This window comes from Branchiostoma floridae, chromosome 1 (genome assembly GCF_000003815.2).
Source record: "Branchiostoma floridae strain S238N-H82 chromosome 1, Bfl_VNyyK, whole genome shotgun sequence".
Classification (NCBI taxonomy): Eukaryota; Metazoa; Chordata; class Leptocardii; order Amphioxiformes; family Branchiostomatidae; genus Branchiostoma; species Branchiostoma floridae.
The window spans coordinates 2125017-2142669 of record NC_049979.1 but is presented as its reverse complement, the minus strand read 5'-3'; the positions used below and the strand labels follow the sequence as shown (position 1 = coordinate 2142669).

Genomic DNA, 17653 nt, shown 5'->3' with positions numbered 1-17653 from the left:
ATAGAAGCCCGATAAAAACGACTAAAAAAACGTTTGAAAAACAGCCGGAGCCTAACCTCTGCTTGGAGAGTAACTCTCATCGGTGTCATGGCTCCCCTCGCTCTTTTGCTTGATCCATAACTCTTTAAGGTGGGTTCACACGTGCATGTATATATTCAAGTCCGTATGAGGTCCGTAAGTCTAAACCTCTACCAGGCTCCACAGGTTGCTGGAAAAATATATTAGAAATTTGGCAAATATAGACAGAAATCATGCGAGACGAGTTAGCTATTTCCCAAACCATACTAGCTCCTCTGGCATGTTATGTGCCTATTTTTGTCCAAATTCTGCTTTTTTCCAGCGACCTGTGGAGCCTGGTAGAGGCTAAGACCGACCACACGCGGGCTTGAATATATACGGTATGTATGAATCTGGCTTTTTATTGAATAGGAAGGCCAGGTAAAGGCTACCCTGAACCCCTGAACTAGTCGCTAATACCCCCTTTCCACTAGGACGGCGCTCTCGCAGCGCTCTCTCTGCGACCTTAAATTTGACGTATCCATCAACGAATTGTATAGAAAAGAAACGAATCGTTTTACACTTTCTGTGTTTCGTTGTCTTCTCAGTCACACTCTCACGTTTTGTGCGATATACCCAGTGTGAAAGCGAAGGTTACACATTTCCTATTTAGGTCGCAGTGAGAGCGCTGGGCGATCACCGTCTGGTGGAAAAGGGGGCCTAAACATCATGAGCGTGCAGCAGCGCCCCCTGGCGGAGAGAACGTGCCCTAGTCCGAGCCAGGGTCGGTGAACATCATGAGCGTGCTGCGGTGGCGGTACAGGTGCGACCAGCGCGGCGGGTTGATCAGGGTCCGGCGGTCCGGCTGGCTCGCGTAGTTGGTCTCCACGCGCCGCCGGTCCTCCCCGTGGTTCAGTCGCTCCCGCTTGCACAGGAACAGGCTCTCGTCGTGAGGCCCGTAGTACAGGCCAGCCTGCTTACACTCCTGCAACAGGGGAAGCAAAAATCACATTCATCGCACCACACGCAAACAGGAACAGGCTCTCGTCGTGAAGCCCGTAGTACAGGCCCGCCTGCTTACACTCCTGCAACAGGGCAAGCAAAAATCACATTCATCGCACCACACGCAAACAGGAACAGGCTCTCGTCGTGAAGCCCGTAGTACAGGCCCGCCTGCTTACACTCCTGCAACAGGGCAAGCAAAAATCACATCCATCGCATCACACGCAAACAGGAACAGGCTCTCGTCGTGAAGCCCGTAGTACAGGCCAGTCTGCTTACACTCCTGCAACAGGGGAAGCAAAAATCACATTCATCGCACCACACGCAAACAGGAACAGGCTCTCGTCGTGAGGCCCGTAGTACAGGCCCGCCTGCTTACACTCCTGCAAAGGTGGAAGCAAAAATCACATTCATCGCATCACACGCAAACAGGAACAGGCTGTCGTCGTGAGGCCCGTAGTACAGGCCAGCCTGCTTACACTCCTGCAAAGGTGGAAGCAAAAATCAAAACCCGGCATCCTATTTGACTATTAGTCTCCAAGCAGGCCCTACGGTGCCTTAACTTAAGATAGTAAAGGATAGTATCAAAGCTGGCCAAGGAGTATAGCCGGCACCGGGTTTTGACTCCCTTTGGCCGGCTATACCTTGGCCAGCTTTGATACTATCTTATGGCACCGTAGGGTCGGCTTGGAGACTATTTGACTATGTGTTGTAGAATTAGAATTCCCCACTTCAGATACTTGAACAGTAAAGAAAAATTTATATTCCTTACAGCTTTCGATAAACCAACTGTAATCAATCACAGTCATACAGCTGGCTACATTTATGCTATTACTAAGAACGGAGAGAGGTCGTTCTAACCCTGATGGTGGTGTCTGACAGACATCGAAACGAGTATGGATCAGTGTGAGTACTACCCTGATGGTGTTAACAAGAACTTTTACTATATTCAGCTGTCTTCATGCTGTCATAGCTCTTTGTCATGACGTCAGCGTTTTTTTTTCACAGCCTGCTTAAAAATTCTTCATCATCAAAATAGTACGATGGCTTACGACGAATATGAACGTGACATTAATCCAGATTTCAACGTCAGGTATAGAAACTGTAGATTAATCATTCTTTGTCAAAGACCAGACTGCAACTCAAGAAGGAAGCACAACTGACCCTGAGAATGACTTCTCTGTTCTTCATGTCTGTTTTCCACTCGGGCACGTACAGCTGGGGGATGGTGGGGTGCAGGTCCGACCACTTAGGGATGTGCTGAAAGTTTCCAGGTGTCTTAGACCTGTGGAGAGAAGGAATGGCATCTTAAGAAGGTCTTAAGACAAGGAGGTCAAAGTCTTCTTCAAGAAGTAAGAAAGACGCTGTTAGGTTATCTTTTCATTTATCTTTTTTATATATAACGTTTATTGATTGTTTCAACAACCTCTAAATACATAGCAGCGTTCCGAATCTAGGTACTCATTTTTTCCTGAGTTGTTGGAGGAAATGGGTGTACACTGTGTTTCCCAAGGGCACAGCATTGGGATTCGAACCCAAACCTTCAAATCCTAAGGTTCTAGCCAAATATGTGCTCAAGATTGCACGGTGTTCTTGTTGATTTTTGCTGCGGAATCAGGGTAGAAAACGCGTTATTGTTAGGGCTGGTAAAAAGCGGCACAGCGGCGTATGTTATGTCAACAAACATACGTCAAGTGTACCGGTGATGTGGTCACGTGTTCGGACCTGTCCATGTTAGCTGCAGCGGGTGAGTCATAGGTGTGCATACATTTTTTTCAGATGCTAAAAGTGAGTAAAAGGTAACCAAGATCTTAAGCAAAATGAGACAACCGTTGTCTTAGGTTGTGGAAATCACTTTTTGTTTATTGGCGTCTTGCTTAAACTATGCCAGACTATCAGAAAGAAAGCCCCTCCCTCACTACGCTGGATTGGTGGACCACCCCATAGTTGCTTGGGGAATGAATGAAATAAATGCAGTGTCGTCCTTTTTACATGTCTCGACAGCAGAGTTTTGAATGTTGATTGGGAAAATCCGATTCACGCACTAGCTATAGAATTTTTGCATTCCAAATCGTTCCCGAAGACACTGCAAAGCTTGATACGACAGTTGAAATCGCTTCTATCATGCAATACTTGACACTAGGGCTGGGTACCGGTACAGAAAATTCAGGTCCAGGTCCGGTTCAGGTCCAGAGGATCAGGTCCAGGTCCGGACCTGAACCTGGACCTGATTCAGTATGACTCATATCAATGGTCCATTTCACTAAAAAGAAATCTGTTTGGTGGAGTATTAGACTCATACTGGCGTTTTAAAACCCTACAGCGCTAACTGCACCTGTACGATTGGCTGTAAAACTTGGTAGAAATTACAATAAACTCTACTCTTCTTCACTCTTGTTATTTTCTTCCATCTACAAGTGCCAAAACGTGTGAATGCCTTATGAAATAATCTGTTAATTTTCTAATCGGTCCAACATCCGGTCCACCTAATTTTTTCAGGTCCGGTTTTTCTGGACCGGTCCAATAAGAAAAACCGGTTTTGTACCGGTACGCTGTACCGATACCCAGCCCTACTTGACACTCATAGAGCTATTCGACTTTTATGAGTTAGAATGTACAAATCCAAGCGTCCTTCCAGGTTTATGGGGACCACTTCTTTGTGTACTATTGTGCTCTAAGGTAAATAAACGACGCGACCTTATTTACGTTGCTAAGAAGGTTTTAAAAAAAAGAAACTTTTAAAAGAAAATTCAAGTTCTATTTCGACTTTAGTATCGTCATAATTTCTACGAAAACTTCAACGTTAAGAAATGAACAGCTGTTCTTCACTGTAGGATGTGCGGTAATTCTATCCACGCGCCCTGCATATACCTTTTCAAGAGTCCTGAAGCCTCTGTTGGTCACAAAGGAGTTTCCTTTGAGAGCCTGCTGTATTGTGTTTGACGTGTGAGTGATACCCCACTCTGTAGCACACATTAACAATTCATTGGAAATCGGCTATTCTCTTGTAACATAAACACTTTCAGAATTGAGGCGACAAGTTAGTAAATATTTCATGAAAAGACCAAAAAATCGCTTGATCGCTGTTTGGGTTTTATTTGTTCAAGGAGTTCCCGAGGGAAAATGATTTATGATATTGTCTTAGTGTCCTAAATGCACCAGGCAACCCAAAAAATCTCGAGGGTCGACCCGGTCAGAAAATAGCTTCATTCCAACAAGGGTTCCATCAAAGGGAATTGTAACCTTACATTTCTTCAGTGGCGCAACTCGATACAGTTTCCCTTGTACTTAACCACCCACCGTATTATGATAAAGTGTTATTTTCGAGGATCGCATTCCTTTGGGTCCGTGCAGGCGGATAGCAACAGTGTCGACTTCGACCACAACACTTTTTTCAAACGATTGTGTCATTTCAAGTGGATTAAAAATCCCCTCATTATGCATTTGAGCCGAAAATCCTCATACAAACGTAAGATTTCAATGCAAGTTTTTAAAAGACAATGTAAGGTTTACAAAATACATCGAAAAGTGATCAATGTTTACCTGTAATCTTACCTACTGTATCGCAATGCACAGGTGAATCACTTCCTGACTTGGGGTGTTTCTGACAACTTTTTAGGCCCCCCAAAAAACTTGAAAAACTTTTTGGTCCCAGAAATGCATTGCAGCTATCAGCATCTGTAAACTCTAATTCGGAAGAAGTAGAAAAACTCACATTTCGGAGTACTGCAGGGCGACTTTTGGTGTGACCGAAGATCGCGGTGGGCTGCCGTCTGCCATCTTGGTTGCTAGTAGACGCTATCCGGTCTCCAGGGCAGCTGATGCTCATTTGCATATTGACCCCACCGTCAGAGGTCACCTTGTGTCCCGGCGTGGGGAGGGCGGCGGTCGTCTTGCGTGTTTTTTTCGGATTTTCAACCGGTTGTTAAAAGAAATTGTCAACATTTTCGTCACATAGATAGGCAGCGTGCTAACTACAAGGAACGTATGAAAATATAGAGGTAAGAAATGTGTTCTTGTGTGGCGTAGATATCACAATTTCTTGACATTTGTGGACTGATGGGGGAGGGGGGCAAACGAGCATGCATGCAAAGAGCTGGAAACTACATATTTTTGAACGGGCAAATGTTTGGCTAGATCCTGGCCACATGTACTCCGAAAGACCCCGTGCCACATGTACTCTGAAAGAAACTTTAGAACAAAATGTTCAATTTCATTATTTTAAAACCATTTTAGAAGTTTGACTAGGTCCCAGCAAGCTAGTTAAGTAGTAGTTAAAATATTTGTATGAATTTCATAATTATGATATTAAAATAAAGGCAACCTAAGTATGAAAACCCAGCTTTGGGACCAAAATGCTACATGTGACGTTAGCTGTAGTAGGATACAAATTATTATGATGGCTAACTTGATGAAAATATTGTGTTTTGCTTCTATTGTTATTAGAAACATGTCTAGCTTTAACTTTTTGTGAAATGCCTATATATATTTCTATCTATCTCTCTGTTCATATATATTTACCTGAATTTACCTGAACTGCATAGGCTGTCTTCCTCCCGCGGTCAATCGTGTTTTTGAAGCAGTTCACAGTGTATATATATATATATATATATATATATATATATAATAGACACATTCTACTGGATCGTGATCTCTACTGATTTTCCTCCTAGGAGAATCGCCTATTTTACTGGATCGTGATCTCTACTGTGACATACGCGTATATATATATAGAGAGTATACATATATCGGATATATATATATAGATAGAGAAAGACAGATATAGATATAACGTTAACATTATCGATACATGTAACATTGTTAACAAAACACTATGACATATAACCCTGTATATTATAATCAAATTGTTATAATGTATATTTTATCCCTGGAAGCTAGAACCTGAGGAAGATGCTTGGGCTCAGGACATCGTTGACAGCACTAGGCCGGCTGGCAGCAGCCTTGCCGAGAGGGAGCACCGCAACCACAGGACACATGCAGGGAAGAGGTGAGGAGTGTTACTGGGTTTGTAGCCTGATTTAATCTTGCTTATAGCAGCCTGCCCAACTGAGGAGCTTACAATAGGCGGGGCTAAATCATAAGTGTCTCTGGAGTGACACTGAAGAGATCTAGTTGTAGAGCAGGTTTCATATCCTAACTAGGACAAATTGATATGCAAAGCCGTTGAGGACAATTCTTTACTCTTCAACTAGACGCCCATTCCTCGTTAAAGGGGCAAATTGCTGTCGCACATAAGCAGCGGGCCACAGTTTTCTTTAAAGACACAATGACTACGTATTTTGCCCTTTTCCGTTACAAGTACATGATAGTAATATGCTAAGCAATGTTTTCCCACCATTGTTATTTGCCTTTTGGTCGTCCCGGGTAAGGTTTTGCTTAGAAACACGCTAAAAACACGTGTCGGAAATGCTATAAAGGTGAATATCATGGCATTCTGATAATGAAAAGACGTTAGTTCTTTAAATTTTCAGTCATAATTTACATCAACCACTTAGGCCGGCTTGTCACGTGTTGATGAACATGTCCAGCAGACGACCCTTTTACGTCAGATGCCGTTTTATTCTTGTCTCCAACTTTTGTATAATTTACGTTACCGAACTTCTGTTGGGTGTAATTCGCTTACGAAAAGACATTTTCCGATAATTTTTCACTGTTTTATCTGCTAAACAGTGGTGTTGCGTAACAAACAAATGACAGGACACATAAAACACGAATGTTGGAAACATGACTATCACCGCCAATCTCAGGCCGTTTGTCACTTTTTTGATATAATTTACGTTACCATAATAAGTCCCTTAGAATTATAGAAAGATCATTACTTTTGTACTCATAGGAAAGAATGCTCCCAGATAAGTAATTGCCTGCAGAGTTAGTCTTTCCAGAGCTGTTTGTTAAAATTTTATTTATCATTAAAAGCATAAATATAATTTACGTTACCATATAATTTACGTTACCATTTTTCTTCTTCAACATGTCATCGGATGTTCAGCAAGAGCACATCAACCAAAGACATATTTTCTGCTGTAATGTTACTGTAGGTGGGCTTGGCTTGCCATAGAGTCACAATGCAGTCTGTTTATATGTTTGTGTTTCAGTGAATTTTACGATGCTGGGACTTTTCATTTCTCATAGGAACGATGTTCAAATGATAAACCTGACATGCACCAACTTGGAAAGATGCGGGTGTTTATATTGATATCTGATGCTTCAATAATCAACATTACACGGAATGTATAGTGCCAAGTTCAATAAATGTATATTGGGTTGGACTGAACCAAAGTAAACCCATGTTGTCAAAGTAGACTCGTCCAAGTTTGTCGTCATTTTCGCGCGCTTTTTGAAGATCACACGACTGGAATGACAGAAATTCATGCTCAACACTGACTGATGAAGTAAGGTACGTTTCAAGCATGTTTGTCTTAAATAGCAACAGAGATTATGATCAGCTAATTATGAAGGTCAATGTAGTCAAGATTCGTGTCACAGAAATATTTCTCGTTTTACACAGTGGACCCCTTTACGTACAGACGGCGGTAAATCAGCGACACGATTTACGCTAGCGCCACGTTATCTACATTGAGGACTTGTCATTGAGTTTTAAGCTCCATGATCAAAAGCATATGGGCTGCAGAAGTTAATAGCTAACTTGAGTTAAGACTTCACTATCATTAGATGTTCCGAAGTATTCACCTTTGCTGGTTTAGGTTGGAAATCTTGTTAATTAGAAGCAAACTACTCTTTCAACCAGTCGTGACTGCACAGAATTGATGCACAGAATTGTTTAACATGGACAGACACATGGTTCAAGGCAGAAAGCTATTTGTGAAACCAATCCCACTCTATAAAGTCAAGATCTATATAACTTCAGGCTTGTCATGTAATCATGTGGCATTAGTATAAAGGGACAGGCTGCCAGGATAACTGTAGAACAGACCAGTGCCTTTACACATGCAGCTCTCTTTTGGAAAATTCACTGTTGTTTATAGCCTTGCTCATCAACAAAAGCCTCACATTACACAGTTCTTTCTGCCTGTATTATTGAACCACACGATATAAGGTGTATGGATGGACATTTTGTTAGGTAGCACATTCATTCTATATTGATGTGACATTGTGTTTGTTCCACGAACAAAGATTGTCCTGACATTAAAAAATGTTTTATAAGAAGTGCGATAACTAGTGTTTAGTTTGTTGTCTTTCCAATATCGAAAGCTTGTGCTAGAAAGGCCCAGTCCATCTGGTGCATGTTGCCCTCGCATCATGTCCTGCTATTCCCAAAGACTTGATTAAAGGACGCGAGGACGAAGCGGTTCTGACCTAGAGCGTGTGATTGCGTGAATCCTTTGTTACTTAGCATGTATTTAAATAGACCCCGCCAAGACAGAGACCTTGCATATCTTGGGTGTCTTTCCGCAGAGTCCGGGTGGGTACAGGACGAACAAGATTATACGGGTATTCCGGATAACAAAGATTACACTTTTTTGCTACTCTGAGTTAGCAACATGAAGATAAGAGGTCCAGCATTATAGACGAACATGACCTGATCAGTTCAAATAGAGCCAGTATGTACACTATTCGGCTTTCCTCCAAATGTTAGAGATTCTGTAATTTACGTTACCACAGTTCATTGGCATTTACCTGTAGAATAGATATCGCCTGCTTCCAACCATTTTCATAAATATATTCTATCGCTCTTATCCCATCCTACAGGGTGAAAATTAAGGAGTATTAAGCGGTTTGTCTTCATATCAGAAAAAAAATCATTTATTTACTTTTATACAAATGTAGCAAACTTAATAGCTAGTAATTTTGATCATTATTCCGAAACAAATGACACGGCGGTTAAATATTTCTCATTGGCGTGTAATTTGAAGGTTTTGGGTTGGAAAATGCGCTAATTTGGCTGTTGTTAATCCACTATTACTTGCTGGAACATTTCTCTGTGTAGTAATATGCTCTTTATTACGAAATTGTAGGAAAGATGACATGGCCTACTAAAAATCAAATATCTCCAAAATTAAGCGTGTTAGCACCAGACAAAAATAGCAAAAGATAGTCGATATAAGTGGTAACAAGTTCATACCAGCAGGTAAGCGTTTTGGACAACTTTATTTTTTACAATTTTCTACCTCCAATTTTCCCAGTTAACGAGGAATGGGCGTTGATCTCTTCAGTGTCACTGACAAAATGATAATGGGTGCAATCTGAAACATCTGACAGTTTCCAAAATCATATCCAGTTGCTTGAGTAATTCACTAATTGTTATTTGCCATCCTTATTTCCTTGATTCATCGACATTAGTTGTTCCTTACTTTCCCTCCACAGATCCAGTTTTATCTGGCCTGTGCAGCCATCTGCTGAAATCCCCTCCCCCCTGCCCACTCTTGACCCCCACGAGGACATACCTGAAGTACAGAACACCAAACCTGCACCAGTTACACCTCCGGGGCCCGCCCAAGCCCAAACCAAAGAAGCTGAAAGGGACGGAGGGTCGGCCGCAGCTCAAGGGCGTCGTACTCAAGGTCTTCATCCGCAAGCCCAAGAAGCCCAACTCGGCCAACCGCAAGTGCTGTCGCGTCCGGCTGAGCACGGGCCGCGAGGCCATCGCGTTCATCCCCGGGGAGGGTCACAATCTGCAGGAGCACAACGTGGTGCTTGTCGAGGGGAAGCGGCCGCAGGACCTGCCAGGGGTCAAGCTCAAGGTCATCAGGGGGGCGCTGGACTGCGCGCACGTGAAGAAGAAGACGCAATAGCAGTATCAAATAACACTATAACTCTTCTGTACAGATTTTTTGCTAAAGGAAGGATAAAAAATGTTCTTCCAAATTTATATTATCCTCCTCTCTCTTTCGAAAAGTATGATGGCCTAGCCACATTAGCTTCTATGGGTCAGGCTTTTGGGGAGCTAGATATGATATATAGAGAGTGCCCTTTTCTCATTTCATCAGCATCTTGGCATTTTTAAGACAAGCACACTGTAAGTTGATGAAATGTTTTTCAATCAGTGACTCTTACTACTAGCAGTCTCTGTGCAAACTGTAGCACAGTACAGTCGAAACTGGCCAAGAAGGCTCTTCAGGTTACCAATATGATGTGGACAGGTGTTTACTATGTAGACAGGATTCTTGTTGCATTTGACAATGGGAAAAAAAATCACCAGCAAGCGGTCACAATGGCAAAGTGGTCTTAGGGGTCACTTGTACTACAGGTTTGACTGTGAAGGGTGAATGGCATATCTTGTGTGTCCTTAGTTTAAATTCAGTAATAAGTTGTTGTGTTGCCAATATGGTACATTTAAAACATTCTTGATAAAAGGACTCTCATGTTGTGGTCAAAGTTATAATGTACCACTGCAATGAGGATACAGTAATACAATAAAGTTGTTATGTGCAAGCCTATTGTTTCAGTTCAAATGAATATGGGCTTCATACACAGTTCCTAAAAACAAGTAATTCCCTTCAATAAAATGAATGGGTAAAGTAGAATGTTACTTTTAAAGTCTTATAAATCAATTGTTGGTACATAACTTAGCACCCATGGGTAAACAAGCATTTCCCAGAAATAGATAAATGCTCTGCCTAAATAAAAATGAGCAGAGGACATTAGGATACAGAGGCTTTATTTACACAACAAAAAGTACAATGACTTGCTTATGTATAAACTACACAAAGGAAATACATAAATCTTAAAATTCTACTTACTAAACGATAAAGGCTAAAACTCTACTTGCTAAACAATAAAGGCTAAAATTCTACTTAACTAAACAATAAAGGTTAACATGTTTAACTCTAATATCTTGATCTGGTAATCTTGTAAAAGAGAAACTATTTCTGATTTTGTTCTTGCTCTTGCAACTACCTCTTCTGTACAGATTTTTTTTCTAAAGGAAGGATGAAAAATAGGATTCCATATCCACAATGTCCCCCTTTCTCTTTCCACATGTAGGATGGCCTAGCCACCTTAGCTTCTATAGGTCAGGCTTTTGGGGAGCTAAATATAATATATAGAGAGTGCCTTTTTCTGATTTCATCAGCATCTTGGCATTTTCAAGATAAGCACAAGTTGTAAGTTCATGAAATTTTCTACAATTTGCTCCCCCAAAGTATGATTTTTTTCCAAGCTGCAGTGTCAGGTTCCGAAACGGCTTCTGTGGCCAATGTGACGTCATGGATGGAATGATCAATTTTAATTATTTTGATCAAGTTTGATTAAATTACCTGGCGTCAACAATCAAAAGCTTGAAGTACAAATCTTTGATATCTTGATGTTCAATAGCATCAGAAGGGTGTTCATCTAGTAACAAATGTCTATGATCTGTGAGTATAGCTATTATCATTGAATGTCTCTCTCAGCTCTGCTTCGCTTACGAAGATTGTCTAGGGTTATTCAACTACCATTGAAATTAATCAGACAAATATTGCACTTTGATGTCATTGGTGTCTGAAACACTTTAAGGTTTAGAAGGGACAGGTTTGTAACAGGTGTACTCTCCCACAGGTGAGTAGATCACGTCTTCAGGGTAGCCGAAGGCCTGCGGCCCGACCACCTGCAGCGCCTCAGGTGTGCAGAGGAGCGGGGGGGCGGGGAGGGACAGGTTTGTTACAGGTGTACTCTCCCACAGGTGAGTAGATCACGTCTTCAGGGTAGCCGAACGCCTGCGGCACCTCAGGTGTGAGGGGGGGCGGGGAGGGACGGGTTTGTTACAGGTGTACTCTCCCACAGGTGAGTACATCACGTCTTCAGGGTAGCCGAAGGCCTGCGGCCCGACCACCTGCAGCGCCTCAGGTGTGCAGAGGAGAGGGGGGGCGGGGAGGGACAGGTTTGTTACAGGTGTACTCTCCCACAGGTGAGTAGATCACGTCTTCAGGGTAGCCGAACGCCTGCGGCCCGACCACCTGCAGCGCCTCAGGTGTGCAGAGGAGAGGGGGGGCGGGGAGGGACAGGTTTGTTACAGGTGTACTCTCCCACAGGTGAGTAGATCACGTCTTCAGGGTAGCCGAACGCCTGCGGCCCGACCACCTGCAGCGCCTCAGGTGTGCAGAGGAGCGGGGGTGCGGGGAGAACCAGCACGGCCACGCGCAGCCCGTAGCGCTGCTCCTCGGTGGCGATGGGAGTTCCCGAGTCGGCGTCCACGATCGTGATAAGGTCGGGAACACACGCCACCACCTGGGGGGAGAACAAAGTAAGTCTTTCAATATTTGTAAACTACAGGTAGTACATGTTCATAGTTAAAATAAACCTGTTCTTCAACTAGATCATTTTTACACATCAATTCACAGCTAGGATATATAAACCCTCACTGACAAAAACTGCTGGATAGTCTGACCGTTTCCAAAACCATATCCAGTTGCTCGAGTAACTACTATTTGGCGTACCTTATTACCTGGATGTCTAACCTACATCAACGTACATTTAGTACAGTACTGGGATTTTCTACTGCAGAAGTACACATGACATTAAGACAATAAATCAGTCACAACTGAGGAGAAAGGCTTCAGGTTAGTTCAGCACTACAATTGGTACAAAGGCCTGTCACTGTGTACTGTGTTAGAAAGTTGGTTTACTTGGCATGCATGTGGTGGATGGTCATTTACGTAGAGTCTTGTAGATCTAAGTGTTGTGGAGTCATGCGGTATAACTGCAGTGTGTTCGGTCTAGGGTTTGAATCCCGTCATGCCAATCCTGTGAACTCGTGTATTGTTGTGCACGATCTAGACACGGTTTTTCTCAATATCGGCGAGCCGAAAACCTCTTGGCAACAGCTTTTTTTCATCGTATAGATGGAACTGCAATATCGCCACAAAGATATCGGCAGAATTTCTCCCGAAAGGTCCGGAGTATTCGCCCGATAGCTTAGCAGGGGTCCCCGATAGCTTGGCAGGGGTCCCTGACAGCTTCCGCGCGCGTGTGGATGTATCCAGACTTCGGGAGGGCTAATTAGCATATAACGCGGGCTCATTAGGCTATATAGCTGTTTATGACTGAAAGCGCCATGGGTGTCCCGTGGCCAATGTTCCAGATCCCTCCCGACATCTCCACAGATCTCGGCAAAAACTGTGTATAGATTGGGCCTTAGTCCTACTTACTACTAACGACCTGTACCTTGCCCAATGAGACATGAATGTACAATAAAAGTCTTTCTTTCATCCATTCATTATTATGGCCGTGATTCCCACCTTGTTGTCGCTCAGGAATCTTGCCACCAGGTTCTCGTTCTGGAAGTCGACCTTGAGAGTTTCCCCCAGGAAATCCCCCGTCCCCTCGACCTTCAGAATCCCTCGGGCGAACCCAGCAGTGGTGGTCCTCTGGACATCTGAGACCTGGGGCGCAAGAACACTTAGTTGTCACAAATTTGGACAAAATGTCATACAGCTTACCATACTATTAGGTGGAAAGGAAAAGGTTAGTGTTAATCTGACCCAGGTATTGATGATTTAGCACAATCTACGATATGACCAAAACAAAGCCGCTGATACAACACGTGCGCCTGAGGCAGCTGAACTTTCTCGGACACGTTCTGCGTATGCCTGAGGATGAGCCTGTCAGTCTGTATGCACTTTACGTCCCTCCTCATGGCAGACGTAGACGGGGACGCCAACCTACTACTTATCTACAGTACGTCCAGCGGCTAATGGGAGACCATCACGGCCAGATCACCCCCAGGCAGCTTCGCCAGCTCGCTGCTGATAGGCGGAACTGGAGAAGGCTTGCAGTCGCCTGCGCTGCAGCCGACCGATGATGATGATGATGATTGATGATTTATGCAATTACTGACCTTTCCCGTGGCCAGAAGTCTGCCGTTCTCCTGCTGCAGTACAGCTTGAATGGGCGATATGCCGTTCTTGTAGGCGTGTAAAACGGCGTGGCCCAGGCGCCAGGCGCGGCTGAGGGAGTACTGGATGCATGAGGACCGGACCTGGGCGGCGGTGAGCGGCGCGAAAGCTACCCCTGCACTGCAGCTGTGGGGATACACAGGGATTCAGAGAACAACGTTCTTTAGATGATCCAAGCTAAAGCTAAAGCATAAGTTGCCATACATCACATTGTGATGGGTAGGCCTGGCATGCACCCATCTCCGTTTCAAAGCCCTGGGTCACACATATAGCTCATTACAGCAGGGGGCTAGTCCACTGGTAGTGAAGTGTGTTTAGCTTCCATACTCTTCCTCTTACTTAGTAGAGAAAGAAGTATGTTGGTATGACCCGGCTATGTCCAGTCTTCCTTGGTGGTCTCCCATCCAATTACTGTCTGGACTGCACGTTGCTTAACTTCCGAGATCGAGGGATTGGGTGTGACAACGCGCCACAGAACATCTATTTACCTCCATGAAAAATGGAGGTATAGTTTTGAGTGTGTCTATGTGTGTGTCTCTGTGTGTGTTTGTGTTTCCGGATATTTGTGGACATCATTTTTCATAACTTGAGAACCTCTTGATTGCAATTTTAAACCAACGTCCGTCGACGTGATATCCCCAAATACCACGTTTTTAAAAGCAACGGATATAGGTTACACAACGGATAAAGGTGAACTAGCGTTACTCTCTGGCTTAACTGTTTCTAAATTCAAATACCCTTTAATGATGATGACATTTACCATCTTTTTAAAAAAAATTATCTTAAACAATACGTTTAGACTATCTTCCCTGAAAAGACAGGATAGTTCTAGGCTCACCCCATGTTGACACAAACGGTCCTGAAGTGGTTTTCGAGATGTTTGGCAGAGTCGACTTGTAGCACGGCTGCCCTTTGACCTTTGTCGTCAGATAGAGCAGCAGGGCAAGGGTCAACGCCGCAGATGAATGGACCAAACATCTGCACAGGAATAGGACAACATCAGGGCAGGAATAGGACAACATCAGGGCAGGAATAGGGCAACATCAGGGCAGCAACAGGACAACATCAGGGCAGGAATAGGACAACATCAGGGCAGGAATAGGACAACATCAGGGCAGGAATAGGACAACATCAGGGCAGGAATAGGGCAACATCAACACAATAATATAGGTACATTGGCTACTATGGCATGAATGCCATTTCAACATTCGCCTAACATTATACAGTGATTGTAATATTATAATATTTCTAGGCAAGATTTCTGACTAGCTTTGAGTCACATGTATATGCATATGCATGGTAATGGGCCTGCGAGCAAGCATTAATAGGTTCAATGCCAGTTACAATGTCTGCTTCTGATAAATATTTGATTCTCCAAATAATGCAGGACAGAAGGATGCAACTTTTCTATGTGGAGGGATGTCAGACTGTTCTGTGTTCCAGCTTCTGGAACAGAAGCTGGAATAGGAAGGACACCCGGATAATGATAGAAAAACAGTCCATCAGTGCATTCCTCTCAAGGGGATTATACACAATATTGTCATGCAGTTTGACGCCCTTCACAGATTGCAACAGCAGGTTTGTATTGTTTGCTGTTCACAGACAGGAATCGACCATTTCTCTCCTCCCACCTGCAGCTCGGGAAACGCCCTCCCCATCCCATCAGCGTCCACCACGGGGAGGTCCAGCGCCGCCCCCACCACCAGCGGCTCCATGGAGTTCAGCCCTCCGATCTCGGCACTCATCACCGCGACAACCCTGACCCCCTGGTCTGCATCCGTCTGTGTGTCCGTCTGTGCAGGCCGGTAGTCATCCAGGTACGTCACACCGTCACCTCGCTTCACTTCCAGGCCATCTGGGGAATCAATGGACAGCTTAAGTTACACTTAAGTTGCATGATGATTTATTAATCATTCACTTTATGTTGCAAAAATCAGCAAGAGTGGCTTTTCACCGGTGGACCTACTAAATCTTTTACTAGTAGTAGTACTAAGTTGTTTATTTTCTTGTAATGAATGTTGATGTTACTTAGCACCAAAATCAGATGCACAAAGATCTTTAAAAAAGATTTGAAATTGTTTCCCTTTTGAGGCCTACTTTCAGAATATTTGTCTACCTCTCACAAGCAAAGTTACATGTAGCATAAAGTCAACTGGTCAGTGACTCTGTCTGGGGATCTAGAGTTCTGCTGTTTTTGCTCACCCGTCTTGCACGCTACTGGAAAGGGTTGCAGTCCTTAGGATGAGACGTTAGGCCATGGTCATTGTGCTTGACAAAAACTGGGGAATTTCTCTGGTACGATGAACCTGTGACTACTGTACATAGCGGCTGTCCTTTCTTTCACGACTTGTGGAAGAGTATGATCATGTTTTTTTTCAATTATTCATTGAATTTATTGAGCTAAAGTGGTTTCAGTTCACTTTTCACTCTGACAACAGCACCTTTATTAGACAGTTGTCCGTTGTTGTACCCGGCAGCGTACAAGTCCTGCACACACCGCAGCGCGTCCCGCGTCTCGGTCCCGCTGCACAGTTTCTCCAGCTGGATGGTGGGAGCACCCATAAAGGCTACGGTCGCCACGGTACCAGTCAGGGCTGGGGTCATGTCAAGTCTGGGGTTCAAGAACATAGTTTGGATTGGATGATTGAACGGAACTTTCTGTAGACAGGACATCCTGTACACACTCGCTGTGTTTTGTTCCTTGTCTTATTTCTACTGCACTGTTCTAGAGAGGGAGAAAGAGATACAAAAAGAGAAAGAGACTCTACAGAGGGAGTAACCTTCGAAATTATATTAAATTAAGAAGGGACTTTGATTGTTATTCAAGCAAAGACAATGTTGCCTTATTATAGTATTAGCCTATGATAAGGTAACATCCAAAATAGCCAAATACAGAAGATTAGAAAACTCAGGTCCTCACCTCTCAGGTGCGATGACTCGGATTTTCCTTCCCTGTTCCAGTGCACGCAGTGCCTGCAGAGGGTGGCGAGGTGATCCCATGGTTAAGGGATGTAAACTCTATTAATTGTTCTGGTTTAAAATCCCCAGCAGATCCCTATGTTGTGCCCTGAGGAATTTTGGCACTTCTACTGCCCTATTTGACTCAGGTGAAAACTTTAAGGTGTGTCCAGCTTTGGTTAGAGATGTCCTAGGATGCCTTCTTCTTTGACTTTGGGATTGACTCGAGCGTTCTAAAACGTCAGTATCAATCGTCCAATATTTTTTGCAATCTTGCATTGCCTGAAAACCTTTTTTCAAGGCATAGATTTTCGATGTCATTCACACAATGAATGAATGAAGACCTTTATTGTACAGTTTTGCCCAACCGAGCTAAGTACATGTACAGGTCACAACAAGTCAAAACATGTATATATATAAATATAAAAGTATCACAAATCTTGTCTAATACAGAAGTTCGGGTTCTTCTCACTTCTTTGTAATGGTGAAAATGTAGGACTGTATGGGTTTAGCTATGGTCGGTTTGTCAAAACGCATGAGGAATAAAAACTTGTAAGTGCTACTCATGTGTCTAAAATGAGGGAATCTACTTTCTAATAAAGGACCCAACAATGGCTTTATGCGGAACGAACAAAGAAAGAAAGAAACAAACCTGCTGTCTGCCGAGCTCTGGGCTTCCTCCACCACCACACCCCAGGATCCCGGCACCCACGGCCAGACATTCCACGTCCCAGGGGCTCAGCACCCACTCCCCCGTCTCAGGGTGGATCTGGGGCTCCGTCTCCTGGAGGGTGGGGAGGTGGCCGGCCGGGGAGGCAGGGGGAGGGGGCAGGGCGGCAGCT

The 17653-nt window shown here is 43.8% G+C and overlaps 3 protein-coding genes across 4 annotated transcripts in view; 1 reads left to right on the top strand and 2 right to left on the bottom strand.

Moving 5' to 3' along the window:
- Nucleotides 1-611: 611 nt before the first annotated feature.
- On the bottom strand, nt 612-4839 carry LOC118424416 (testis-expressed protein 43-like). The gene is made up of 3 exons (XM_035832980.1): nt 4715-4839; nt 2164-2284; nt 612-982 (listed from the first exon to the last, which is right to left on the bottom strand). Exons 1-3 carry the CDS (start codon nt 4777-4779, stop codon nt 767-769), a joined length of 402 nt encoding a protein of 133 aa, XP_035688873.1. The 5' UTR covers nt 4780-4839; the 3' UTR covers nt 612-766.
- A 10-nt stretch (nt 4840-4849) lies between these two features.
- On the top strand, nt 4850-10500 carry LOC118424402 (28S ribosomal protein S12, mitochondrial-like). Of its 2 annotated transcripts, XM_035832960.1 has the most exons (4): nt 4850-5000; nt 5895-6007; nt 9346-9769; nt 10038-10500. In XM_035832960.1, exons 2-4 carry the CDS (start codon nt 5911-5913, stop codon nt 10039-10041), a joined length of 525 nt encoding a protein of 174 aa, XP_035688853.1. In that variant the 5' UTR covers nt 4850-5000; nt 5895-5910; the 3' UTR covers nt 10042-10500. The 2 variants fall into 2 exon arrangements, with proteins under 2 accessions (XP_035688853.1, XP_035688862.1); XM_035832969.1 differs by having other exon boundaries at nt 4922-5000; nt 5899-6007; nt 9346-10500.
- Nucleotides 10501-13630: 3130 nt separating this feature from the next.
- LOC118422924 overlaps nt 13631-17653 on the bottom strand; it is a 27146-nt gene continuing 23123 nt past the window's right edge. Inside the window, exons 4-10 of the mRNA XM_035830795.1 lie at nt 17464-17651; nt 16774-16826; nt 16295-16464; nt 15485-15708; nt 14692-14831; nt 13796-13979; nt 13631-13648 (exon numbers count right to left, since the gene is read on the bottom strand). Coding sequence (XP_035686688.1) covers nt 13631-13648; nt 13796-13979; nt 14692-14831; nt 15485-15708; nt 16295-16464; nt 16774-16826; nt 17464-17651 — 977 coding nt within the window. The remainder of the gene's footprint in view (nt 13649-13795; nt 13980-14691; nt 14832-15484; nt 15709-16294; nt 16465-16773; nt 16827-17463; nt 17652-17653) is intronic.

What these genes read in the sequence shown, in the direction of transcription:
- LOC118424416 (XM_035832980.1), bottom strand. Translation starts at nt 4,779, where the DNA reads ATGGCAGACGGCAGCCCACCGCGATCTTCGGTCACACCAAAAGTCGCC. An exon ending in GCCCTGCAGTACTCCGAAAT is followed by an intron (nt 2,285 to 4,714) that starts GTGAGTTTTTCT and finishes TTCTCTCCACAG; the next exon opens with GTCTAAGACACCTGGAAACT. An exon ending in ACAGAGAAGTCATTCTCAGG is followed by an intron (nt 983 to 2,163) that starts GTCAGTTGTGCT and finishes CCCCTGTTGCAG; the next exon opens with GAGTGTAAGCAGGCTGGCCT.
- LOC118424402 (XM_035832960.1), top strand. Translation starts at nt 5,911, where the DNA reads ATGCTTGGGCTCAGGACATCGTTGACAGCACTAGGCCGGCTGGCAGCA. An exon ending in AGGACACATGCAGGGAAGAG is followed by an intron (nt 6,008 to 9,345) that starts GTGAGGAGTGTT and finishes TTCCCTCCACAG; the next exon opens with ATCCAGTTTTATCTGGCCTG.